The sequence below is a fragment of the Amblyomma mixtum genome, chromosome 3, assembly GCF_055824585.1.
Source record: "Amblyomma mixtum isolate Tamu chromosome 3, ASM5582458v1, whole genome shotgun sequence".
Classification (NCBI taxonomy): Eukaryota; Metazoa; Arthropoda; class Arachnida; order Ixodida; family Ixodidae; genus Amblyomma; species Amblyomma mixtum.
Window position 1 is genome coordinate 224,314,777 of NC_143014.1, and position 26,373 is coordinate 224,341,149.

At 48.4% G+C, this 26,373-nt stretch overlaps 1 protein-coding gene across 2 annotated transcripts in view; it reads right to left on the bottom strand.

The window, feature by feature from the left end:
* Nucleotides 1-26,373, bottom strand: part of LOC149353826 (box C/D snoRNA protein 1) — an 82,135-nt gene that overhangs the window by 39,617 nt on the left and 16,145 nt on the right. The window contains exons 5-7 of one of the 2 annotated variants that reach the window (XM_089582865.1): nucleotides 25,753-25,914; nucleotides 11,373-11,497; nucleotides 1,898-2,050 (exon numbers count right to left, since the gene is read on the bottom strand). In XM_089582865.1, the coding sequence (XP_089438991.1) occupies nucleotides 1,971-2,050; nucleotides 11,373-11,497; nucleotides 25,753-25,914 (367 nt within the window). In that variant the 3' untranslated portion in view covers nucleotides 1,898-1,970. Of the gene's footprint in view, nucleotides 1-1,897; nucleotides 2,051-11,372; nucleotides 11,498-25,752; nucleotides 25,915-26,373 lie in introns of those variants that run through there. The other variant, XR_016291063.1, reaches the window with a different exon arrangement.

Genomic DNA, 26,373 nt, shown 5'->3' on the forward strand with positions numbered 1-26,373 from the left:
GTCGCCGCCATCTTGTTTGTTTACATTTTGACATGCCAAGGGTGTGCACAGTTAATGAAGTAGGAACCTGAGAAGTGAAGGTGAAGATGACACAGTACGAGAAGCAGCATGTCACAGTGATGCTCTGCACACCAGCTGATGGCCAAAAGCTTCCGCCATACATCATCCTCAAAAGGAAAAACATGCCAAAAAAATGAATGTTTTCCTAAAGCTGTCATCGCAAGAGTCCAGGAAAATGGGTGGATGACAGCAGAGCTGATGTCCGACCGGATTCGAGTCATGTGGAAGCAGCGCATTGGGAGCATTGCTCGGCAGACCTGCAGGCATACGATTGATGCTTCTGTTGGGCATGTTTCGCGGCCATCTTACCCCAGAGGTACAGACCAAGCTTCAGAAAAGCAACTGTGACTTGGTTGTGATTACAGGTGGCATGACGCCAGTGCTGCAACCCCTTAACGTTTCAGTCAACAAACCTTTTAAAGCTAATCTTCAACTTATGAAGAGTGGGTGCAGAACCCCAACTGGAAGACAGCGCTGACGGGAAAGCTGCAGAAAGCATCCCCGTCAACCATCGCAAGGTGGATTTCAGACCCGTGGAAACGGGTCCAAGTCGACGTTGTGGCCAAGTCATTTCAAGAAGTGTTCAATTACAAACCACTTCAACCGAATGGAAGACAACCTGCTGTGGAATGCTAAGAGCAGCAGCTCCAGCGGTGCGACGACAGACTTGAGTGGCAGTGAGAGTGACGGAGTATAAGACACAATCAGTGGGCTTGCTGTCTGCACCTGTTTTTATCTTTTGAATGTTCGCCAATTTCTCGCACCCGTCTTTTCAAGATATCACTGTGAAAAGAACACCGATGGAGGGGGGGGGGGGGGGGGGTCATTTTAGATTTTTCGAAACTAAGCGCACCCCCCCCCCCTCCCTCTCACTCTGGGCACAGCAGTCGGGAAAAAAGAGGGGGGGTGCTTAGAATTGAATAAATACAGTATATTTCATCATCACCTCCTTTTTTTTTTTTCCCGCAGGGCAAGGCTAACACCTTCTCTTCTAAAGCCCAAACTTACTGGAGGGCCTGTACTTCTTTAAAACTGAAGATGAGGCAGGCGGCGTACAACGTGTCCGAACTTGTGCAACGGAGGGCCACACCAGTCGCGAAGACTTGAGCATGCCTGTAAGCATGACGTTGAAAGGCTGGGAAATCGAGCAGTATGTGACTCTCCGGCTGCTGCTTTTTTGCAACCTCCGGGACTCGCGCAAATTCACAGGCGCAAGTCACGGAGGTTGCTCGATCATTTAGGTCGAAAAGCAAAAGTGGCCAGCACGGCCACACGTATGTTGCCCGATTTTCCAGCCTTCCGGCCCCGAGTCACAAACTGCCAAACAATGAGCGCACTTTTTGGCTACGTCCTGTTTCAATAACGCACCACAGTCGACTTCACACGTTTTCAGTCTCGTCTTGAAATGTTTTGTCGTGGTAATTACTGCAAACGGATGACACTTGTAAATCACCACACTGGGGACTGCGCAAGTTGACCGCTATGGCTGCAGTTAATCACATGGAACGTGACACAAAGAGAACTTGAAAACCGAGACAAAGATGCACAGCAAGCATCAGCGAGAACTCCACATCGTACGATTTGTGAAAGTTTCGAATTCCTGGAGATGCTGCGACACGTCTGGTTCCCAGCCTCACCAGTTTAACCGGTACTGCACCTAGCCAGTGACCTCGCACGTCAGTTTTTCCCTCTCCACATCTCCTCCAAAGAGACAATGCAGCCTCGCGGGAGTGTTCCTTGGTTCACCATGTGCACAGGCCGCACAGTTCGAGTTATCAGTGGTGCAGCCCATTCAGGTTTTACATAGACTCCCAACGAGCATGGACAGACCAAGTCGCACAGTTTGAAATATCCAGAAATTCGATTTAATGACGTTTGAATTAACGAGTATATACAATTTTTATGCACACTCATTCATTGTCGCAGTCAGCCAATACATTTGTATTAAAAAAAGCTGGCAGACTTGTGGCACTGTGACTCCCAGATGGCTCTGAAACAAACAAAAAGCGCAAAAAAAAAAACACTGAGAAACTGCACGAGCGTATGGATTCTGAAAAAAAAAATTAAAAAATTATATTTTTGAACTTTAGCTTCAAAGTGGCTTTCTAAATTCCCACTCAATACCACAGCTGATAGCTTTTCTTTGCAAGCATTAGAAGCAGGTTAGGCCCTCTGACCTTTCCATGCAGCTAGGTGTGGTGCGAGTGTACTGAGCATGGAGTCTTCATCTCGAGCCAATCATACTCGGAAGCAGCACTTCTCGCGATTACAGTGCACCGGTAGCTTATTTCTTTGAAGTGATAATGATGGGTCTGGTTATGACATTTGTCTTGACATCAAGGAATGCAATAAGAGTAAAATTATGTCCTGCCTATCATAGAAGCTGAGTTACGATGTTATGAAGATACCACTTCAGACGGAAAGAAACGCTTGTAATTGCAACCTCAAATCTTGGCTGCGCTTGGGTGGATTCAAATAAGTAATTACTCCCTTTTTACAAATCTACTCCACCTTGGGGGGATTCCCCTAACTTATATCAAAGAGTTTCCCTCTTCTGTTTCCTCTCATATCAATTTATTTGCCGATGATTGTGTTGTTTTCCAGGAAATTACATGCAGCGACAATGTGGCTATCCTCCAATCTGACCTGAACGCTATCTCTTCATGATGTAAAACATGGCTAATGAAACTAATCGTCAACAAACGTAGGTCCTTTCGTGTGTCTAGAACTTGCAATAATGCCCCTGCTTACTCCTTAAATCATGTCCCCTTAGAGTCGCTGCTTTCGTACAAGTACCTTGGTGTACACATCACTTCAACTCTCACTTGGTCTCTACATATTACATACGAGGTGCGTTAGAAAAGTAATGAGACTGGCAACACTGGGCGGGAACCGACAGCGCTGCTATCGCTCCCTTCATACGGCAGTTAGGCTGGATCGTGCCCTTGACTCAGCACCAGTATGAACTTGCTGCAGTTGCTATATGATTGTTGAGAGCGTTTGAAGAGAAGTTGCGTCTGTCATGTGCGCTATGAATATGGACCGGCAAAAGTATGAGCAACGCTGTGCCATTAAATTTTGTGTGAAACTTGGCGAAACCGCTACTGTGACCTGTGAAAAGTTGAAAAAGGCTTATGGAGAGCATTCACTATCCAGGGCACAAGTGTTCAGATGGCACAATTGCTTTTTAGCAGGCCGAGAAGAAGTGGATGACAAAGCTCGTGCGGGATGACCATCAACCTCAAGAGCGGATGACAATGTGAAAAGAGTGAAGTCTCTTGTAAAGACAGATCGTCGACTCACGGTGAGAATGATGAGTCAGGAGTTGAATTTGAACGTTTTTACCGTCTATCAAATCTTAACACAGGATTTGGGTATGCGGAAAGTTTGCGCAAAGATGGTTCCAATGAACCTCACCACTGAGCAGAAGAACAACAGAAAAGATGTGTGTCTTGATCTTCCGGAGTGCCTAGAGAGGGAGCCAGAATTCTTCAATCGCGTTACAACAGGTGATGAATCGTGGATTTTGAATATGATCCCGAGACAAAACGCCAAAGTTGGGAGTGGCATACCACAGACTCTTCCCGTCCAAGGAAAGCGAGAATGAGCAAATCGAAAATTAAATCGATTCTCATTTGTTTCTTTGACAGTCGGCGGATCGTCCACAACAAACTCTCAATCAAACATTTTATCGTGAAGTTCTTAAAAGACTCAAGAAACGGTTTGCACATTGTCGACCAGGCGTTGCACGGACATGGATGCTTCACCACGACAATGCACCCTGTCACACGGCAATGTCCATTAATAATTTTTTGGCAAGAAACTGTATCCCTGTGGTTCCTGAGCCCCCCTATTCACCGGATCTCAGTCCCTGTGACTTTTTTTTATTTCCACGGCTCAAAACCCACTTGAAAGGGCGTCACTTTGGTACTCTGGATAATATCCAGAAGAGTGTAACAGACGAGCTGAAACGCATTCCAGCAGAAGTCTTCCAGAACTGCTACGAAGATTGGAAACAACGTCTCAGTCACTGTGTAAATGCAGACGGGTGCTATTTTGAAGGGGATAACCTTGATGTGTAAAAAGAATAAAATTCATGGTTACAAAAAAAATTAGTCTCATTACTTTTCTAACACACCTCGCAATTAATAAGGCTAATTGCATGCTGAATTACATCCGTCATAATTTCTCTAAAGCGCCTTCATCCCCAAAACTGCTGTTGAATAAAACGTTAATACATCCGAAACTAGAATACGCTGCATCTATTAGAAATGGTTCAAAATAATTCCGCCAGCTTTATTCTTTCTAGCTATAACAGCACCACCAGCATATCTTCAATGAAACCAGGCCTTATACCCCTGCCACACGGCAAATTTAATGTCATTCCCATCGAATGACATTCGTTCGACTTAATGTCATTTTTTCTGCGCGCTGCTACACGGCAAAAACTAATGTCATTTGCAAATGATGGTGATTGCGATGGAAAAAGAGTACAGAGAGTACAGCATACAAAAATTTCGATGTATGCTTCAATACGTTGCAAAAAGTATTGCTTTGCTAATGGAAACCGATTCTAAAATCTTCATCCTCATTTTAATCAACGTATTTAGATAGGCGCGTTGTGCGAGGGATCTAAAAACGTTGATTTCAATAACGTGTTGATCACTGCTATCCACCACAAGTCCAAGCCAAGCCAAACCTCAGCCATCGGCGGCAGGCAAATGGCGGACGTCATATTGTGAAATGCTCTCTATGGTGAAATTAGACAGTATTAGCTGTGCGTCCGCAAAAGCTTTGCGCATGCTACGGGCGCACCTTGCGCGCACTGCCGCCCGTCCTCACAACAGTTTTAGTAGGGAGCACGGTGGTTGGGTGTGACTAGCGTAGCGCGCGAGAAGCATAACATACTGTGGCGCCATCTAGACGATAGCAAGTCAAACCTCCTGAACTGAGTGCCGAAAAAACGTTTTTGTCTTTTATTAACGGCAGTAATGAATGCATTCGAAGGCTTCGTTTTTTTTAAATGTAAATCAATTGGATGAAATGAAAATGTAGATTCTAGTGCAAAGTTGGAGAAATACTTCGCTCGGGGTCGTTGCTATGACGACAGTGTACGCCGTACATAGTTAAGCCTAGCATCAAGAAATTCTGAAATTTATCTCAAAAGCGACTGATATTTCAAACCTATATTGTTAAGGAGGAATGAGAATGCACAAAATAAAAGCGAATACAACCGTTTAGAGCAAGCTATCGCGTCGAAAAATGCAGCGGCGACGCAGTATTCGGTCCGAAGCGGGCGGGCTGGGCGTCACCATGTTGTGAATGTTAACCACGCAAGGCTGGTAGCGAGAGTGAGTTTTATTTTTTTCCAATTCTATTTGGCATTTTTATATACATAAATGAACGACAGCACAATCGTAGGGACGCGGAAATATTACAGTGCTTGTGACGTTTTTGTAATCGTGTTTTTCGGTGTATATTCTCACCAAGTGTCTGGTGTCGAGGGAACACATTAGCTCGGACGTCGCAGGCGAATGTGTTCAGGGAACTCATTCGATACCTAATGTCGTTTTCATCGAATGACATTAGATTTTCTCGTGTGGCAGCAAACTAATGTCGTTTTGGACGAATGTCATTCGATGGGAATGACATTAAATTTGCCGTGTGGCAGGGGTATTAATCTACCATCCTTAGCCTGTCTCATAAATGTGTCATATCTGTCTTTTCCAAAAACTTTTTCATCACCCACACTTGCACAGTGAATTCATATCTCCTCCACACCACCTACCATCGCGATTAGATCATTCCTACAAAGTCAGTGTCCCTTTTTGCAGAACTAATTCTTTCAGTCGTTTTTACCTCACAAAGCAGAAGAGTGGAATCACCTTCCTGCACCAACAGCAACAGTCAAAGATTATCAGCTTTTCAAGACTAGGGTAGACGCATCTTTAACCATTTGTTAACACCAGCCCCGATCCATTTACTTCGTGTTGCTTTTCCTTGTACACCTGTACCCACTCCCCTCTCCAATGCCCATGGCCCTGAGGGTACACAAATAAATAAATAAATTTGACCAGCAACTGTTTCTTGCAGCAAAATTTCTTAAATGCTCTTGACAAAAAGTTACATACCATATCGCAAAAGTACAAGAGCACTAATTTTACATGAAATAAATGGAATATTTGGAATCTGCATGCAAAAACATGTTCCTTGAAAATTTAATAAATGTGACTATGAAAGCAGCTTTTTTTTTTTTTTCGGAGCAGCTTTCAGCAAAAATTCACATGCAATTTTTTTAACACATCGAAAACAATTTTATGACTGCTCTCACATAAATTCAGTGCTACACCTCCAGAAAATTGTTTTCTAATATAAATTTTTCCTCTGAATCTTATGGCAGAAGGCTAGTTCAGCATTCACTGCGTTTCTACTGGCATACTACAGGTCAAGACAATCTTAGAATTTCTGATCGCAAAGCACAAATTCTAGTTTTGTTTTTTTTTTGCGATACAGTGTCCGTGGACATATACAGTAGAACCCCGCTGTTACGTTCCTCACTGCTGCGTTTTGCCGGCTGTTACGTCGTTTTCATCGGGTCCCGGCATAGCTTCCATAGGATCCAATGTATTGGGAACCCCGCTGTTACGTCGTAGCCGAGGAAACGATCCCGCATGATACGTCGCAACCGGGCTCCCCGAACCCGCCCGGGCAATGCGCGCCAACCGCCATTTTGATTTTTGACGAGTCTTGGCCAGCCTTGGCTACGGAACTGGCTGCAAGAAGCCGCACGCGAGTTGGAGAGGCCGCCGCTAGATGGCTATCTGCCTCGCGAACGCCGAATGCCGCGATCTTCATCTGGGAGGTGGTGACGAGGAGGCGCGCGGCTGCGGTCGCTTATCTGTTTTTCTCAGCCAGCGTTCGCTTCGGCCCACGCAGTTGTTGCGACGCGCGTCTTTTCTTTTCTTTCACTCTTTATTTTTATCTTTTAACTCTCCTCTATCTGCAAGTGACAGCGGTGGTGGCTCGGCTGGAGCCAGTCGGCAGGCCCGTGCAATTTCCTTTTCATCCTTCTCTCAGTCGCAACATCTTTATCGTGCTTTGATGGCGTGATAGCGTTGCGTGAGCGGAAGGCGCTACCCCTTGAGGAAAAGCTGGACGTACTAAACGCAGTCGACAGGCAGTCGGGGCGGCCTACCGGGAGCAGCGCGGCGAGCAGCCTACGAACATTTCAGTGCTTGACGCTGTGCACAACGTCGCTTCAGCGTGGACTGCAGTGAGCGCGTGAACTGCACAGCACTGCTGCGTGCGGTGTGGCCGCACCGCAAAGCGACGCTGACAGCAATGCGGCCTTTGCTATTGAGAAACGCGTTCTTTCCAGCGAGCGAAAGAAACTGCAATCCATCATTCTCGATTTTTTAAAGTCCTAGGGTCAATTTGCGGAAATAAATTGTTTCAAGTCAAAGCTGCACTGTTTTCATTAATTTTCGGTGCTTTCCTCACTGTTGCGTTTTCCCGGCTGTTACGTTTTTTTTTCCCGGTCCGGTGAAAAACGTATGAACGGGGTTCTACTGTATAAAGTAAAAACAAAATTTCACACAAGAAATTTAAAATTCACAAATTTGAAAAACAAAATGTTTTCACCTGAACAACAGACTTAAAAGGGAACAAAACAAATGGGGTCAAAAAAGATCAAACAGTCACGAAGAAATCCGCATTGAAAGCTGAGTATCAAGGCAGAAAATTGTGACAGAGAAAAATGCCCATTGCTTGAGCCCTTCCCAGCAATGCACAACCGCTGCGGTTCATGAAACAATTTTTTTAGAGTACTTTCCAGTCGATTTAAGCAATGAAACTTTGGTGCAGTATAAGAAACAAGGCATACAAGCGAATACAACAATTAAAATTTTTCTCTTCCAATTTTTGTGGATTTCAAATCGGCATCCCCCTTTAACTGGACTCCACAGAGCTTAAAGGTGATGTTATCTGCATGCATGGATAGTACACACACAAAAAAAGAATCGGGTTGCAATAGCCTGCCTAAGCTCCAAATGCAAGCCCTGTTCTAATACAGTTGAACCCCTCAATAATGAAAGCCCTCAAGAACGGAATTCTCGCGGCAAAAAAAATTCTTGCACCCCCGACGAACCTTCACAGAGTTCAATGCATTCGCCCCGTCTCAACAGTGAAGAGTTTTTAAAATGCAGTCCCGCATTAACGAAAGTTTGAGGTAGTGATCTGAAACATTTTTTTCCGCACATCAGCCAGTTGAGAACAGAGAAGTGGCCAAACTACAGCTGCACACTCATCCGACAAGTCGAGCCCGTTCATTTCTGCCAACAAGCACCGGCGCGGCCATTGCGGTTCGGTAATGATGATGATAGTAATGAGATTTTTTTCGGTGTTCACTGAAAGCAGCTTTTTGTTAGCCCGTCTGTTGAAAACTACGCACGCACGATGACACTGCCGGCCAACCGGCGAGGCGTCTAGGCAGAGCAACGAACCCTTCTTTTCCTTTTCGCTACCACACCAACTACGCTATCTCGCCATCCGCCGAACCCACCCGTGACTTGCTTGTGTCCAGTGTTTTTAGGCCTGTCGGAAATATGGCGCCTCCTGTTAAAAAGCGCAAGTTTCTGACACTGCAGGAAAAGTCTGCAATCATCGCCACAGCTGCAAAAGGCAGAAACAAGTCATACATTGCGGAGGAATTCAGTATCCCGTGCAGCTCATTTTCCACGATTCTGAAATCCATTATTCTGCGCGTGCGTGCAGAATAAGACTGTGGCAACACCGGTCTGCAAAAGACATCAACGAAGCCGTATTCCAGTGGTTCCTCGACAAGAGAGCGAACAAGATGCCTTTGTCTGGAAGCTTTCTGCAGCAGAGGCTATTGACTTCGCGTGCATTCTGGGGCACAACAACTTTGGCTAGCGCTGGATGGCTAAGCCAATTTGTTGGGGGGAGTCTGCGAGCGTCGACGCTGAAGCAGCATCGTCCTGGATGTATGAAAGTCACGAAAGCATAATGGACGAATACAAGCCCTCTGAAATTTACAATGCGGATGAAACTGGCTTTTTCTACGAAATGTTGCCATCGAAAATGCTTGACCTGAAGGGTCGAAAATGCCATGGCGCCAAGCTGAGCAAAAAGCAAGTGACCATTCTTTTGTGTTCAAACATGGACGGATCCGACAAGAGACCCCTCCTCACGATCAGCCAGAGCAAGACGCCACGGTGCTTTAAAGGTAACCGAAGGCTTTCGGTCGAGTACACTACTAACCAGAAAGCTTGGATGACGTGAGCAGTATTCTCCAGCTGGCTCGAAGCCTTTGACGCAGATATATGGTAGCAGGGCAGATCCGCCTGCCTTTTTTTTTTTTGATAACTGCACTGCCCACCACACCGAAGACGTCCTGACGAGCATACGCTTGATTTTTTTTTCCTCCGAACTGCACATCCGTTATCCAACCTCTTGACCAAGGGGTTAAAGGGACAGTGAGGAGAGCTCTATCAATATTTTTTTTTACAGCAAAATCCGATAGTTTGGCATTTCATGGCTTTGTTGCCACTTGGCCGGCAGCGAAAGATGCATTTATTTCTAAGAAATTTGGATTCGAAGTTGAAAAAGTTTTTCCCACCGCTCTGATTCAAACTTGGGATTCTCCTATGACGACACAGGACTAAGTGACGTGACACATGACGTGCACATGACGTAGCGCAGACTCCGTGATTTCTGACGGCCAGCAGTGCGGCCTGACAGCAGCCGAAAAAAAAGCTACCGCCGGCAGAACGTTGAAGGCATCTATCGGCTATTGCGGCCGTCGCTACCGTCTCTTCATTTACGTTTGCACCGGCGTTTTGCCAGCGTTACGATGGATCCCGTTCTCGAAGTCGTCAAGGAAGTTCTAGCAAATAGACACCTTTAGCATACCGTGCACCTTGTTACCGCTAGCGGAATACCGGGAGCCCGCCTACTGCCGATGAGCAGGCGCTTATTGGTCCCGATGCCGATGATGCAGGCGCGCGCATAGCTGCCGGGTACGTGGCGCCATCTGGCGACGTCAAAGAGATTTGCACATGCATTGGCTGCACCTCAGTGATTCGTGGCTTCTCGTGTTCTAGTGTTTCTAGAACCATTGGTTCTAGCAACACTGTTTTGTCCTATGACGTCATCACGCTTGTACTTGCGAGTTTGGCCTGTGGCGGCGATACCTGTATTTTGGTTCTAGCTCTTTTCTACGTTACAAGAGCTTTGTTGTCAGTATGAGTGGCGTTTTTGTAATCAGGAGCTGGTATTCTGTCGATACAAGCCAAATTCAATTTCTCCTCAGTGTCCCTTTAAAGAGTGTCAAGTCTGCATACCTGGGGAGACTCATCCGGCTGATGTTGTTGAACATCGAAATGAAGCGACCGACCGAAATTGTTGATCTTTTCATGGTGCTGGAGACGCTTGGCGGGGCGTGGAGTGCTACATCAGCCACCCTTGTCCAGAACTGCTTCAGGCACGCCGGTTTTGCGGCTGGTCAGACAAGCCTTGGCAGAACCGGCCACTAACCAAAGCATGGGACGCGCTTTTCAGTGTCAATGCAACAGTGCCAGACACTGTTGAACTGGATGACCTTTTGTGTGCGGACACCGACTTATCGTGCACATATCGACAGTGTGCGCAAATAAAATCACGAGAGTGACGACGAGGATGGCGAAAACCAAGTACAAGGCAGGCAAGTAAGCTCGCATGATGTGCTTGATGCTTTCGATGTTATCCGGACTTTCCTCGCCGACGACGACGAAGCTATGCATAGCTTATCAAGCTGCGAAAGCCAGAGTCGTGAAGCTCCTGCACAGCAATGTGAAGCAGAGCGAAATAAGCGACTTTTTTCATTAATTTTGGTTCTGGAAAATAATGGGTGTGCTTATTTGTCCATTTTTGCGACAGCAACATTCTGGCGAAAACGAAAAAGTTTTCCTAACCCAGCGGTTTCATTATTGTGGGGTTCGACTGTACATCCCCTGCTAACATCCCTGGTGCGAACTGCTGCAGACATCATGCCACCACAAAAATGCCACAACACAATGGTGCACATCTCTCAACAGGAAAAGTACTTCGAACAGCGACTGCCCACTAGAATATTCATCCCATCGCCAGCTACCACAAGTGCTCATGACTGACACCAGCACCTTTGTGGATATGAGTTGGTAAGTACAACAGATGAGGCGAGTTCAATAGAAAATCCAAGCTAAAAACCACAAAAATGGAGTTGTAAGTTCTCATGTGCTTGCAACATTCAGTGTCAAAGGGTAAAGCTCACTTACCTGGACTGATAAGGTTGAACCGACACAAATCTTCTGTTAGAACAACAGTAAACGTTGGGTACTCTACAATGACTTTGCTTTTCAGGCAGTTCTCCAGGCTCATTGACAAGTCCAGGTTGTAGTAGCTGTAAAGGGCATGAAATAATAAGTCACAAATATCCTTTCTTCAAACGACAGGCAACAAATTAATGGGTCTAGTGGCTGCGGTATTAGAACACCAAGCAGTACAGTCTGATGAGATTTAAGGGGAGAAGCTGGTCTTAGAAAAAAAAATTTCATTAATGAAGTCACATTTATGAAAACATCAGGGAATATGGATGTTTCTGTGCTGGTTTCAAATATGTAATTTAATTTTATGTAAGTGTAACAAGTCCTCATGCACTTATATATATATTGTCACGACCACAGTAGCCGTGAAGGTAGACGTCGGGAAGAACCCAAGACTGGGAGCCTTCTTTTAATTATCGAGCCAGGTTCCACGACACAGAACAGAACAGCGCGCCTCGAGAGCCCACCGCCGCTTCGTCGTCTTCTTTGACTCAGCGCGGAGGCCGCGCGGCGCGTTAGGCGCGTGGCATTATTCCCTCCCGCGAAAGCAAACATCGTCTCGATGTGGAATGGGGTATATACAGTGAGGGGAGGAGGAGCAAAAAAAGAAGAAAAATAGGGGTGAGGGGAACTATACAATGCGCGCTAGATGACATGCGGGAAGAGTCAAGTTCACACGTGGGGCAAGGGGAAAAAGGTAGGAAACACAGCGTGAACACAGCGCTCAGTCACGCGAAAAGTACGGCTTTAAGCGCACTACATGCACGATTTCAGGCCGTTGACGCTGAGGGCCGACGACCACAGTTCCATGGGGGACAACTTCGTAGTTGACGCTGTTCAGGCGGCGCAGGACTCTGTACGGGCCAAAATACCTATTTATGAGCTTTTCGCACAATCCCTTGCGGCGCACTGGTGTCCACACCCACACGTGGTCGCCCGGCTCGTAGTGCACGTCCCTGTGCCGAAGGTTATAGTGCCGGGCATCGGCGGATTGCTGGTCCTTGATGTGCAAGCGGGCCAGCTGGCGGGCCTGCTCTGCTTGTTCCACGAAGTGGCCTGCTTCAGGGGGGAGGTCTGCGTCGCCGTACGGCAGCATGGCGTCTAGCATCATGCGGACATCTCTACCATACACAAGACGGAACGGGGTGAACTGGGTGGTTTCCTGCGTCGCGGTATTATATGCGAAGGTGACGTACGGCAAGACCTCATCCCAGGTTTTGTGTTCAACGTCGACGTACATCGAGATCATGTCCGCCAATGTTTTGTTGAGCCGTTCCGTGAGACCATTGGTTTGGGGATGATACGCTGTTGTTGGTCGATGAGCAGTATGGCTAAGCGTTAAGATGTCTCGGAGGAGTCGGGCTGTAAACGCCTTGCCTCGGTCAGTAATGATGGCCGATGGGGCACCGTGTCTAAGCACGATGTCGTGCATAAAGAAGTGGGCAACTTCGGCGGCAGTACCTCGCGCAAGGGCCTTCGTTTCAGCGTAGCGGGTCAAGTAGTCTGTGGCGACTACGATCCACTTGTGGCCGGACGACGAGAGGGGAAATGGCCCCAGAAGGTCCATGCCGACTTTGTCGAATGGTATTTGTGGCGGCTCGATGCACTGAAGCAGTCCAGGAGGCTTGAGCGCGGGTTTTTTACGCCGCTGGCATTGCCGGCATGTCCGGACATAATGCTTGACACTTGAAATTAGGTTGGGCCAGTAATAGTTCTGCCGGATTCGGGATAAGGTGCGTGTAACTCCAAGGTGGCCGGAAGTCGGTTCGTCATGGCAGGCAAGGAGAACTTCATCCCGCAGATCAGACGGTACGACGAGCAGGTAAGTTGTCGGACTTGAAGTAGAGTTCTTTTTATAAAGCACGCCTCTCCGCAGGCAGAACGATGATAGTCCACGAGCTAGGTATCGTGGTATTTCAGGGCACCCACCTTCGAGATGTTCGATGAGCAGACTCAGCTCGGCGTCGGCACGCTGTCTGGAAACGAGCTCAGACGTGCTGACCGCTCCAAGGAAGCTATCATCGTCGGTGGTGTCTTGCGGAGGAGGTTCGACGGGAGCGCGTGACAAACTATCAGCGTCGGTGTGTTTCCGGCCTGACTTGTAGGTGACGGTGAAATCGAATTCCTGCAGGCGTAATGCCCAACGTGCTAGGCGGCCGCAAGGGTCCTTTAAATTTTTCAGCCAGCACAGCGAGTGGTGGTCGGTGACGATACAAAACGGTCTGCCATACAGGTATGGGCGGAACTTGGCGGCGGCCCAGACTACCGCTAAGCATTCCTTTTCCGTTGTAGAGTAGTTCAACTCAGCACGCGACAGTGCGCGGCTGGCGTAGGCAATTACTTTGTCGACACCGTTTTGCCGCTGAACTAGAACGGCGCCAAGACCGACGTTGCTCGCATCCGTGTGCACCTCCGTGTCGGCATCTTCGTTGAAATGTGCCAGGATGGGCGGTGATTGGAGTCGGCGTCGTAACTCGTCGAAGGCAGTCTGTTGTTCGTTGCCCCAGGAAAATGACGTGTCATCACGGGTTAGGAGCATCAGAGGGCTGGCGAGCTGGGCGAAGTTTCTAATGAACCGGCGATAATAGGAACACAGGCCCAGAAAACGTCGGACTTCTTTTTTGTGGGCGGGGACCGGAAAGGCAGCAACGGCAGCAAGCTTCTCTGGGTCAGCTCGGATTCCGTCAGCACTAATGACGTGCCCGAGGAACTTCAATTCGGTGAACCCAAAGTGGCATTTTTCTGGTTTGAGGGAGAGGTTGGCGGATCGAACGGCTTCGAGGACACTCCTGAGGCGGTGCAGATGTTCTGTGAACGTTGCGGAAAAAATGATGACATCGTCAAGATAAACAAGACAGGTCTGCCACTTCAAACCTGTGAAAACGGTGTCCATCATTCTTTGGAACGTGGCGGGAGCACAGCAGAGCCCGAATGGGAGGACGCGAAATTCATACAGCCCGTCCGGTGTGATGAAGGCGGTTTTCTCACGGTCCCTCTCATCAACTTCTATCTGCCAGTAACCACTTCTGAGGTCGACCGAAGAGAAGTACTTGGCTTGACGAAGTCGGTCGAGGGAGTCGTCGATACGCGGGAGCGGATACACGTCTTTCTTAGTCACACTGTTGAGCTTCCTGTAGTCGACACAGAATCGTAGTGTCCCGTCTTTCTTCTTCACGAGGACGACAGGAGACGACCACGGACTGCTTGACGGTTGGATGACGCCGTCTGTGAGCATCTCTTCGACCTGTGTTTGGATAGCATCCCTCTCACGAGGAGACACACGATAGGGCTGCTGATGGATGGGTCGGGCTCCATCATGCGTGATAATGCGGTGTTTGACTATCGACGTTTGTCGCACTTTAGACGATGACGTGAAACACGCACCAAACTCGCGCAAGAGGTCCTGGAGTTGCCTCTTTTCAGCGGGTGCAAGGCCTGAATGGATGTCGACGTTGGTGACCGCTTCGGCGTCAGGTCTAGGTGTGCCCTTCTCGCAAGCAAAGCATTCGGCCACTTCCTGGACATGGTCGACATAAGCAATGGCTGTGCCACGAAACAGGTGTCGATGCTCATTGGAGAAGTTGGTGACAAGGACCTCTGTACAACCGTCATGAAGGGATCCAAGGCCCCGTGCCACCGCAACTCCCTTAGTTAGTACGAGGGAGACATTAGGCTCGACAACCCGCAGTCCCCTATGTGGCTCGTCACAGGTAACTTTAGCGAGAACGCTGGCACGTGGTGGCACCGTAACGTTATCGTCGGCGACTCGCAGGGCGGGCCGAGAACCCTGGTGCGCAGGTTCTTCTGTGGCCATGGCGGTAGAAAACGTCACCAAGCGATTCGGGAGGTCTATGATAGCACCGTGCTCGCGAAGAAAGTCGATGCCAAGGATGACATCGCGAGAACATTCGCGCAGAACGAGAAAAGTGGCAACGAATGTGCAGCCTCGAACCGTAACCCGGGCCGCACACATACCGAGTGGTGCGACAAGATGTCCGCCTGCCGTACGTATGTCGGGACCGTCCCAGGGTGTCGTCACTTTTTTCAGGGCCGTCGCAAGCCGTCCGCTAAGGATAGAGTAATCTGCGCCCGTATCGACCAACGCGCTGACCTCCTTTGTGTCGACGAGAACAGGGATATCCAAGGAGACCCTGCCTTCGGCACGGCCCGTCGATGGCTGTTGTGGATGATTCAGTCGGTGCGGCGGCGGAGGCTGGTCGGCGACTGGGGTTGCGTTGTCGGAGCGATTCAAGCGGCGCGTTGGGGGAAACTCCTCGGCGATGCGGCGTCCGGCGTCGGGGCGATTGGGTCGGTGCGGCGGCGGAACCGGGTCGGCGATTGGGGTTGCGGCATCGCGGCGATACGAGAGACGCGTCGGGGAAAACTGTGCAGTGATGCGGCGTGCGACGTCGGGGCGATTCAGTTGCTGCTGCGGTGGAAGCTTTGCGTCGGAACGGCGTTCGGCGGCCTCGCCTCCAAAGGCCGCCGGAGCTAGTTTTCCCGACGAGGGCTCGAGGAACCACGTTGTCCTGAGGCGAAACGGGACCCAGAGGGCGAAGACCGGCGCGGAGAAGGCGATCGCGACTCGCGGCGCGGAGGAGACGGTGAACTACGCTGACGGGTCACATACTCGGCGATGTCTTGAGGGCGCTCTCCAGGGCGTGGACGGGGGCTGTCGATAGAAAAGCCGCGTAGTCCCATTTCTCGATAGGGGCACCGCCGGTAGAGATGGCCGGCCTCACCACAGTGGTAGCAGAGCGGTCGTTGATCCGGAGTGCGCCAGAGGTCAGTCTTCCGCGGTGCCTGGCGCCGATCCGCCCAGTAAGGAGTCGGCTGGGCAGAGTGCACCGCGACCAATGGTGCGGTGTAAGGCGAAGGCCCAGGAGGTGGGGCCGCGCGCCGCACGACGTCCGCGTACGTGACAGGCTGGACAGGAGTCGGGTACGGCGAGGGAACGTATGGAGTCGGTTGCGACGCCGGCGCAACTGCAGCGTCTTGTGCCCTGAGTGCCTGCCGGACTTCTTCGCGGATGACGCTGGTGACGGAATCGACGCGAGGGGCAAAGGTTGCTTGAAGGTGCTGCAGCTCCTCGCGGACCACGGAACGGATAATTTCGCGAAGGGAGGCCGGATTCATCCTGGGATCATGGTCGAACCGCTCCAACGTTGATAGAGTCGACGTTGGACGCAGTTGCCGGTCGTACTGATGGTATCTCTGCTGCAGCAATTTCTCCATGTGCACGGCGTCGGCCAGAAACTCCGCGACGGTGTTGGGCGGGTTCCGGATGAGGCCGGAAAAGAGCTGGTCTTTTACGCCGCGCATCAGGTGCCGCAGCTTTTTTTCTTCAGGCATGGCCGGATCGGCGCGATGGCAAAGACGTGTCACATCCTCGACGTACATGGCAACGCCCTCGTTGGGGAGCTGAATTCTAGAGGAAAGGGTACGCTCTGCGCTCTCCCGGCGGTCGCTGTTGGCGTAGGTACTCAGGAGCTGACGTCGAAAGTCCGGCCACGTAGAGAAAGTAGTCTCATGGTTTTCGAACCACGTGCGTGCAGAGTCTTCAAGGCTGAAGTACACGTTACGCAGCTTTGTAGCGTCGTCCCAGCAGTTAAAGGTGGCCACCCGTTCGTAGTGAGCCAACCAGTCTTCGGCATCTTCAAACAGGTCACCGTGAAAGGGCTTAGGCGAGCGTGGGGTCTGCAGGGTGAGATAGGTGGGGCTCGCTGCAGGGACAGGCGTAGGCAGGGCGGGTAGTGGCGTCGCCATGAGTGGAGTGGTATTGGAAGGCGCGCTGACAATAGGGAGGGCCTCGGGGGACAGGCCTCGGATCCTCCGGCTGGCACGATGGACAGGGGTGGTCACAAGAGGCGGGCGCGTCGAGTCGTCCTCAGGAGTAGGGAGCATCGGTCGCACCTCCACCAGTGTCACGACCACAGTAGCCGTGAAGGTAGACGTCGGGAAGAACCCAAGACTGGGAGCCTTCTTTTAATTATCGAGCCAGGTTCCACGACACAGAACAGAACAGCGCGCCTCGAGAGCCCACCGCCGCTTCGTCGTCTTCTTTGACTCAGCGCGGAGGCCGCGCGGCGCGTTAGGCGCGTGGCAATATATATGTATATATTACATTACGTAACATATTTAGCGCGAGCTCTCACGAAATTTTGCTGCAGGGAATTAGCTAGAATGCATACCATTGGCTTCTCTTGACATCAAGCTATGTAATGAGGTAGAAATTATTATCATAGAAGTTGCGTTACAGAGTTCTGAAGTTGCCAAGAAACCAATGGCATGCAATCAAGCAAGTTCCCTGCAGCAAAATTTCTTTAAATCTCTCGGCAAAAAGTTACAGAACATAATGCAGAAGTGCACAAGGACTTGTTGCACATAAAATTAAATGACATATTTTGAATCAGCATGCAATAATGCACGTTCCCTGAAGATTTCATAATAGTGACTTCATAATAAAAATTTTTTCTAAGGCCCTCTTCCCCCCTTAACTGCTCTAACATTGATTATTTTCACCAGAAGGCTTCAGAAATGTATGAGCTTCATTTTTATTGCAGAATAAGTGACCACGACACCAGGAAAACTTTACTGGTCCTATTGGCTAGAACGAATGCAATAACTTCAAAACATGCTAGACTACATAACACAAGCTCCCTAGAGACCATCCCTGTGATGCGAATGCCATATGACCTTTTGATGGAGGTCTTAACACATGCACAAACACAAACAAAAGCAAATTTGCATTACAGAAAATGGAACCTCATAAATTAAAACTTGCTTAATTTACACTAGCAGTTTATCCAAACGTTCAGTCTATTTGAACTAATGGTTTGGTTTGGTTTATGGGGTTTAATGTCCCAAAGCGACTAAGGCTATGAGAGACACCATAGTGGAGGGCTCCGGAAATTTCGACCACCTGGGGTTCTTTAACGTGCACTGACATCGCACAGTACACGGGCCTCTAGAATTTCGCCTCCACCGAAATTCGGCCGCCGCGGCCGGGATCAAACCCGCGTCTTTCGGGTCAGCAGCCGAGCGCCATAACCACTGAGCCACCGCGGTGGGTCAATCAACTCAAAGAGAGAACGGTGTTGGTCCAATGTTTAGAGGAATCCTCCAAGGTCGAGTAGATTTGTAATAAGAGAGTAATTACTCACTGGTACAGTCAACTCTTGGTAACGGGAACTACAAAGGTACCGATAATCTGTTTGAATTACACTGAGTTCGAATTGACAGGAGTCTGAAAATACCCTTTATGTTGACGATACTAAAGTGTAAGTTCAACTAGACCAACATTTTGATTTATTTCTTGCTTGCTTCTTAACTACATGCAATTAACAGCAGATGACAAGTTTTTATGGTGCATTGCCAAATTCAGTAAAATATGACACAGATAAATGTGTATAAAGCTAGTTAATAATTTTCTTTTTAATTTTAACAACATCGAAGAAATCAAAAAGCACATGAAATGGTGCACAGGACCACCATTCTAAAAGTATGGACTTGATTTAGAGCGTGCAAAAAAAAAATGTTATAGTAAAACCTCGATAACTCGAAGAATTTCTGTGGTCCCAAAATTTCTAATGTGAATTTGACTGGATACAGTAGATATAACGAAAACGCAAAAGAAAAGTCCCAAGATTTTTCGCTACATCCAAGTTTTCTTTACATGCAGTTTTCGTCCAAGACTCGAAAGGACAATGCAGAAGGGAAATCAAACTAAGAAACATAAATGTAGGTGAAATCACCTTGAAAATGGTTACACTAAACCCCCCCTACATGGGAGTCATAAGCGTGGAGAAATGTTTCGCAATCGCGCTAATACCGCGACTGGGGCAGCAGACACCACCACCCCCACTGCAGCTTGCATAATGCCATTACGAGCGGGGTGGGGAGAGCGGGGGAGGTGATGGAGTGGTGCACCACGACTGGGCGCTGATGCCGCTAGACCGGCCGCAGAGGCACCTGTTTCTTCCCACATGTTCCCGCTTTTGGTCTGCCCGTCACCGTTGCTACCCAGGAAGCGGACTCTTCGCTGTGCCCGCTCCCGACACGCGAAAGCTACCGGCGCCAGAATCACTCAAGCACCACTCATCCTGTGTCTTTCTTTTTGGCTACGTCCAATTACTTTTGGCTGCTTCTGAGCCTAAACTGTTGCACTGCCATGCGGCGTGAGGTTTCAAAAGCGAAAGCAGCGAAGACTGCTGCGTTTGCCACACTGATGTGCTGATGGCACTGGAACACGGAGTGTTGCGTCAACGGCAGTCGCTCGCTGCGCTCATAGACATTCCTCTCATGGCAATTCATGTTTTATCATCATGAAACTTTCACGTCGTCCTGCCAAACTTCAAGTAATTAAGCGCTAGCTAACAGATGGTCACTGAAGCAAGTTCGTTACATCAAGGTCAACCACCGCAACACCTTCGTTACATGGAGTTCTCAAATACGTGCGCTTTAATGAGGGCGGCGGTGTTGGGGAATTGAAAATATTCGCAATATTGAGAAATTTGCTACATGGAGGTTCGTTACGCCTAGGTTTAACTGTTGCAGCCTGCACCGGCTCAGTTAATTTGAGATCTGGGGTGCTATGCGGGAATGCCAGATCTCGATTTCGCTGCAAGCCAGCAAAGAGATGACCCCTCGGAGCCTCAAGACAATGCCACAAAGCGATGCTTGATATGTGAAGTGCCACAGCCCCAGTACTACCTGCACGAAAGCCAGTCTACGCTACAGCTTGCTGCCGAAACGCATGTCTCCACATGTTCCACGATACAATCATTCTTGCTCCGCGCCTACAACAGGCTGACTGCACGCAACGCCAGCCTATCTAAATACAGTAGAACCCCGCTGTTACGTTCCTCACTGCTGCGTTTTCCCGGCTGTTACGTCGTTTTCTTCGGGTCCCGGCATAGCGTCCATAGGATCCAATGTATTGGGAACCCCGCTGTTACGTCGTAGCCGAGGAAACGATCCCGCATGATACGTCGCAACCGGGCTCCCCGAACCCGCCCGGGCAATGCGCGCCAACCGCCATTTTGATTTTTGACGAGTCTTGGCCCGGCTTGGCTACGGAACTGGCTGCAAGAAGCCGCACGCGAGTTGGAGAGGCCGCCACTAGATGGCTATCTGCCTCGCACGCCGAACGCCGCGATCTTTATCGTGGGAGGTGGTGAGGAGGAGGCGCGCGGCTTTTCTTTCACTCTTTCTTTTTATCTTTTAACTCTCCTCTATCTGCAAGCGGCTTTTCTTTCACTCTTTCTTTTTTTATCTTTTAACTCTCCTCTATCTGCAAGTGACAGCGGTGGTGTGGTGGCTCGGCTGGAGCCAGTCGGCAGGGCCCGTGCAATTTCCTTTTCATCCTTCTCAGTCGCAACAACATCTTTATTGTGCTCTGATGGCGTGATAGCGTTGAGTAAGCGGAAGGGGCTTTCCCTTGAGGAAAAGCTGGACGTACTAAACGCAGTAGACAGGCAGCCAGGGCGGCTTACGCGGAGCAGCGCGGCGAGCAGCCTACGAACATTTCAGTGCTTGACGCTGTGCACAACGTCGCTTCAGCGTGGACTGCAGTGAGCGCGTGAACTGCACAGCACTGCTGCGTGCGTGCGGTGTGGCCGCACCGCAAAGCGACGCTGACAGCAATGCGGCCTTTGCTATTGAGAAACGCGTTGTTCTTTCCAGCGAGCGAAAGAAACTGCAATCCACCATTCTCGATTTTTTAAAGTCCTAGGGTCAATTTGCGGAAATTAATTGTTTCAAGTCAAAGCTGCACTGTTTTCATTAATTTTCGGTGCTTTCCTCACTGTTGCGTTTTCCCGGCTGTTATGTTTTTTTTTCCCGGTCTGGTGAAAAACGTATGAACGGGGTTCTACTGTACTAAAGTACTGTTGTGTATGTACAAGTCGACCTATACACAGAGCAGACCTATTCACAGAGTCTAAGGTAGTTTCGGACGAGCGGTAGGTAGTACGTGCCCCCTGCCAGTGCCTGTTCCCAGCAGGACACATGGTGCTCCAGGCATAAAAAAAAAAGTTAACTCGTATGCAAATAGGTTCCGATAAAGAAAATTCTAATTTCAGGCTGATCCCGGTTCTTTCGCCCTGACGGTTGCTTCCTCTGACGAGCAGTAGGCAGTGTGAGAGCAAATTTTCCTATTATCGCCGAGGCCTGTGTCACCCCAGAATCCGAAACTACAAGACCGCTTGCAGGTGGAAGGCCCTTAAGGTGAAGGGCCGTTTTTTTCACTTTTTACCTGCACTGAATTTAGACTGCTGTCCTTGCGATCTCATTGTTACGCATTGGTGCTTTGAGTTGCGCTCATGCTGCGACGCCATCCCGTGGGAAACTACAAAACAAAATGAGGTGGCAGGACGAAGCAGTGGAAGGTGCGGGTGAAGGGGGCTTATACGTGGACTTGTACCATGTGTTTCAAATTATTCAATACAGATTTCCCATTGAAAGGGGCGATAAAAACGACAAAGCAGTTTGTGCAGGTAGATTCTACACCATGGTGGACATTAATTATTGAGCTGTAGCAGGTACATAAACAATGAATTAACTAAATTTAAGTAATAATCTTTTTACTCTTGATTTTAGGTGCCAAGATAATATTGCAAAATTGGAGGCCAGCAAGATTGAAGTTCAGCTTAGTTTTTAAATTTGAAATATCGAACTTCAAAAATATGCATTTTAAAGCTCGTTTAGTTGACTTTCATGCATTACATATTTATCAAATGTCACTGCTCACATTTCTGATACAGCAAATTAAAGAAGCCATTAGTGTATTTTATAAATTAAAAACAAAGTGATTTCCGTGACATGGCTACACTCAGCGACACCATTTCATAAATATGCGAGGTAAGAAAGCCAACTCAACGAGCTTTGAAATGCGTATTTTTGACGTTTAATATTTTTAACCACGTTGCCGATTAAGAAAATTTCAAAACTATGTTCACCTTCGATCTTGCCAGCCTTCAATTTTGCAATACAACCTTGGCCCCTAAAATCAATAATAAAAAGTTGGCCGCCACGGTGGCTCAGTGGTTATGGTGCTCAGCTGCTGACCCGAAAGACACGGGTTCGATCCCGGCCGCAGCGGTTGAATTTCTTTGGAGGAGAAATTCTAGAGGCCCGTGTACTGTGCGATGTCAGTGCACGTAAAAGAACCCCAGGTGGTCGAAATTTCCGGAGCCCTCCACTATGGCGTCTCTCATAGCCTTAGTCGCTTTGGGACGTTAAACCCCATAAACCAAACCAAACCAATAATAAAAATTTGATTAATTAAATTTAATTACCTGTATATTTGGATTTAATTAATTAACTACATATTTATTGAGCTTTATCCCATACATAATGCCCGCCATGCTGTAGAATTCACCTGCATAAACCGCACTATAGTATCCCTCATGCCTCTTCAAAGAAAAATCTGTATTGAATAGTACCGTATTTACTCGCATAATAGGCGCACTTTTTTGCCAGAAAATCCGGCTCAAAGTTCGGGGTGCGCCTATTACGCGGGGTAAAATTTCCGGAAATTTTTCGACTCGCAAAATTGAACACACCGCGTAAACGCACTCGTGTACGGGCCGCACCCCGTTTTCGCGAAGAAAATGTTAAAAAAAAAAAGATCCGTGTAAGGGCCACACCGAAACTTTCCGCGACACACGCGGGAATAGCCTTCGGAATGCACGCGCCGAGGCCTCCGCGATCGGCTCCGGCTGCGCGCAACGGGCGCTTGATCGCGGAGGCCACACACGTGCACAGGAGCTTTCAGACCCCGCCCATGGAGGGCGCCCAAGGCCAAGCTCATCACCATCATCGTTTTCCTCCGCCGCGAGCTTTCGCTATCTATATCGCCATCAGCATCTCCAGCTCGTTTTTTTTTTTTTGTTGTTGTTGCTGTCAAGTGCTGGGATTTGCGGTAGTGCGATAGTTATCGTGGTTTATGGCTTTGCCGCGGAGCGTTGCTGTTTTAGCTCGACGGGCAAGCACCTTAACAGCTACACGGCTGGGAGTTTGCTCTCGAACACAGCAAGCATGCGGCACGTCGGAAAATACGACGTGGCCGAGAAGTGCGGCAGTTGCGACTGCGGCGTCCCGTGTGTTCGTCCTTTTTCCGTGGTTTTTTAGCGCTCAACAATTCCTTCAAGTATGTTTAAATTTTCGTACGCGACTCCAAGCGCCGAGGTTTTCGTGGGCCTAAGTCGGGAACGTTTCCGGCTGGAGATGAAGCTTTCCAAACAGACGTTTAAAGTGAGCATCCCTGAAAACTGCGTGCGGCTGTTCTACGCGATGTCGTTGTACGTGCTGTGGGTCCGCAGCAGCTGCGACGGCAGCAGCACTAGTAGGGACTAGTAGTCAGTTCAGCAAAAAACTTTGTTAAAATAAAGATTGGGAAGCGGGGGGTGGCGAGGCGTCGGCTTGCAATCGTGTAAATACAGTATTGATCACAGTGCAGAGTTCGGGGTGCGCCTATTATGCGCGGAAATAAAAAAATCTGATTTTTCGCGCCCTAACTAGGGGTGCGCCTATTATGCGAGTGCGCCTATTACGCGAGTAAATACGGTAGTTTGAAACACCCGGTAGTTGCAGTCAACTTTTTCTTTTGCTCAGCAAGAGCTTCGAGTTAGGGGTTGACTTTTATGCAGCAGTATATGGTAATTGCGTAATTCGTCCATTAAAGGCAGTGCATTCCTGCAAAAAATTTTTTGCCTAGGTCTTTTTTTTTCTGTGTCGGTTAGCCTGAAAGCCAGGTAATTCTAACATTTTCGTGGTTCCGATGGCTTCAAATTAATGACGTTTTTACAGAAAATGAATCTTTTTCATGTAGTATTTGTGTATGTACGTGTGCATGTATGTATGCAGTGTTTGTCCATTTCTTAATCTACAAAACACTCTATTAAATAAAGTACAGAGCACTATGCTTTTCTGTTGTGTATCTCCCTATTTTGGTTTTACTCAGTAGAGCTTGTTTCTGAACCCTACTCATTTTGCCACTGACTTCATGTGTGCTCCTCATTTAAGGCCTCACCAGGGTGCATGTTCCATAACCACTGCGATCTGGAGGGCACAATTTAGAGCCAATAACACTGAAACTAATTCCTATTACATGTTGGAAAGCTACACCAGTTGGAATTGGTTCATGCTCTCCTGGCTGGCAGCACTTTTTCTCAAGCACAAGTATTTGCCGTTTTTTCATGCCAGAAGAAAATTTAAGTGCTGCTGCAAAATAATTCAGTACTTCTAACTGTGAATGATAATCAGCTGTAGCACTTCTCACAGTGACTGACAATCAGTTGCTGCATATGAACTATTGCAAGAACACCTGTAATCCTTTTCAACTCCTCACAGAATTAAAAGCACCCCACAGGACACTCCTGACCTCAGTGACTCGGTTCTGCACACTGCAGTTCCTTGCAAAGAAAACTGCCACTGCACTTAAAGGATCCCAGAAAAGCGGTTCAGAAAGTAGCTATCAAATGCGTGCATTATGTAGAGTAAATGCCACTGAGTGCGCATGTCACGTACAAGTCCTCAGAAGTGAGACAATAACTTACACATTTTCAAAAATTCCCACTTTCGTGCCTCACAGCAACCTGCAGTGCCAGGCTTTTGCGCGAAACCCCGCACACAACATCATGCAGCGCACGTGACATGAGCAGTAACGGGCTGTCACTGGCTTGCAAAAACCGCTGCAAAGAAGGCAGAGTGAACGGCCGGCAGGAGACTTCGGCATTTTCCTTTCCCCATTCTCCTGTATTGTCTAGCCATGGCAGGAGAGCAAGCGGAAAAAAAAGTGAGTCAACAACTAAGCCGGGCTGGCTGGGTGATGCTTTTGTGGCTGGAATACGATGCCGATCCGTAATCTTCATTTTTTTTTTCTTGCTTGGTCCGAAGTATAAGTTGAGAGTTAAAAAACACAGATGGCAGTTTTACTCGTCTTTATCTCTGGTGCTGCATATGCTAGATCAAAAAATTTTGCGCGAGGATGATAGGCAATGCTATATCTATCGGATTTCTTTTTTGTTCTCGTGGACACCATTTGAGTGCCCCTTTAACCCTCCCACCACATGTTATTGATTCGTAACTGCAGTTAACTTCCTTTTTCTAAATTGAAACTTCACAACGTTCTGACTATGCCCATACATTTGAACATGATGAATGCACTGAATTGAAAAGGTGGCATGCTGGAGCTGCACGACCACCAATTGGCATACTGAGCTAGCTAAGATATTATGTAGAAGGATAAATGATAAAGCTGCTGCTACTTTTCGCACTCCTCAATAATTCAATTCTACAGATTCAGAGATCCATACAGCATGGGACCTACCACTTTTCTGATGCTGGCTTTCCTTCAGCAGCCAGGAGGACGGACACTCCTTGCATTCCAGCTGTTATATATTGCTGCAGTCGGCCTCGCAGCCCAGGCCGGCACGTCTCCATGGTCAGATGCTTCTCAAGACACCTGCCCAGGCTTTCCTTTTCATGCACTCTGCAGAGCAAAAAAAAACATTTTTGAGCATGACTGCAGTAAAAGAGTAAATTTCAAGTGATTTACTGTCGCCGACCGATTTTTCGGACTCGGCGGGACCCGAAAAATGGTCCGAATAATCATACAGTCCAAAAAATCCGTGAACTTAAAATAAACCACTTTTCTGCGAAAAACTGGCTTTCAAAATCGCGAAAATTGCGGCTCCTCATGTTCCGTCTACAAGTGATAATAGAATTAGACTGTATCTGAGTCACAGTCAGGCTTCAGTCATGTTGGTACCCTATCACATCATGATAGCTGACAGTGCGACGCGGCCGCAGTCATGCCGCGAATGAATGCACTCGCAGCATGAAGCAAGAACAGTCAGTCTACATGGGGCAGTGACACTTGCGAAGACTGAGAGGTAACGCATGGGTAACCCACGGGAAGACGCCAGCGAAAGCGAGCGCCTCTGAATTC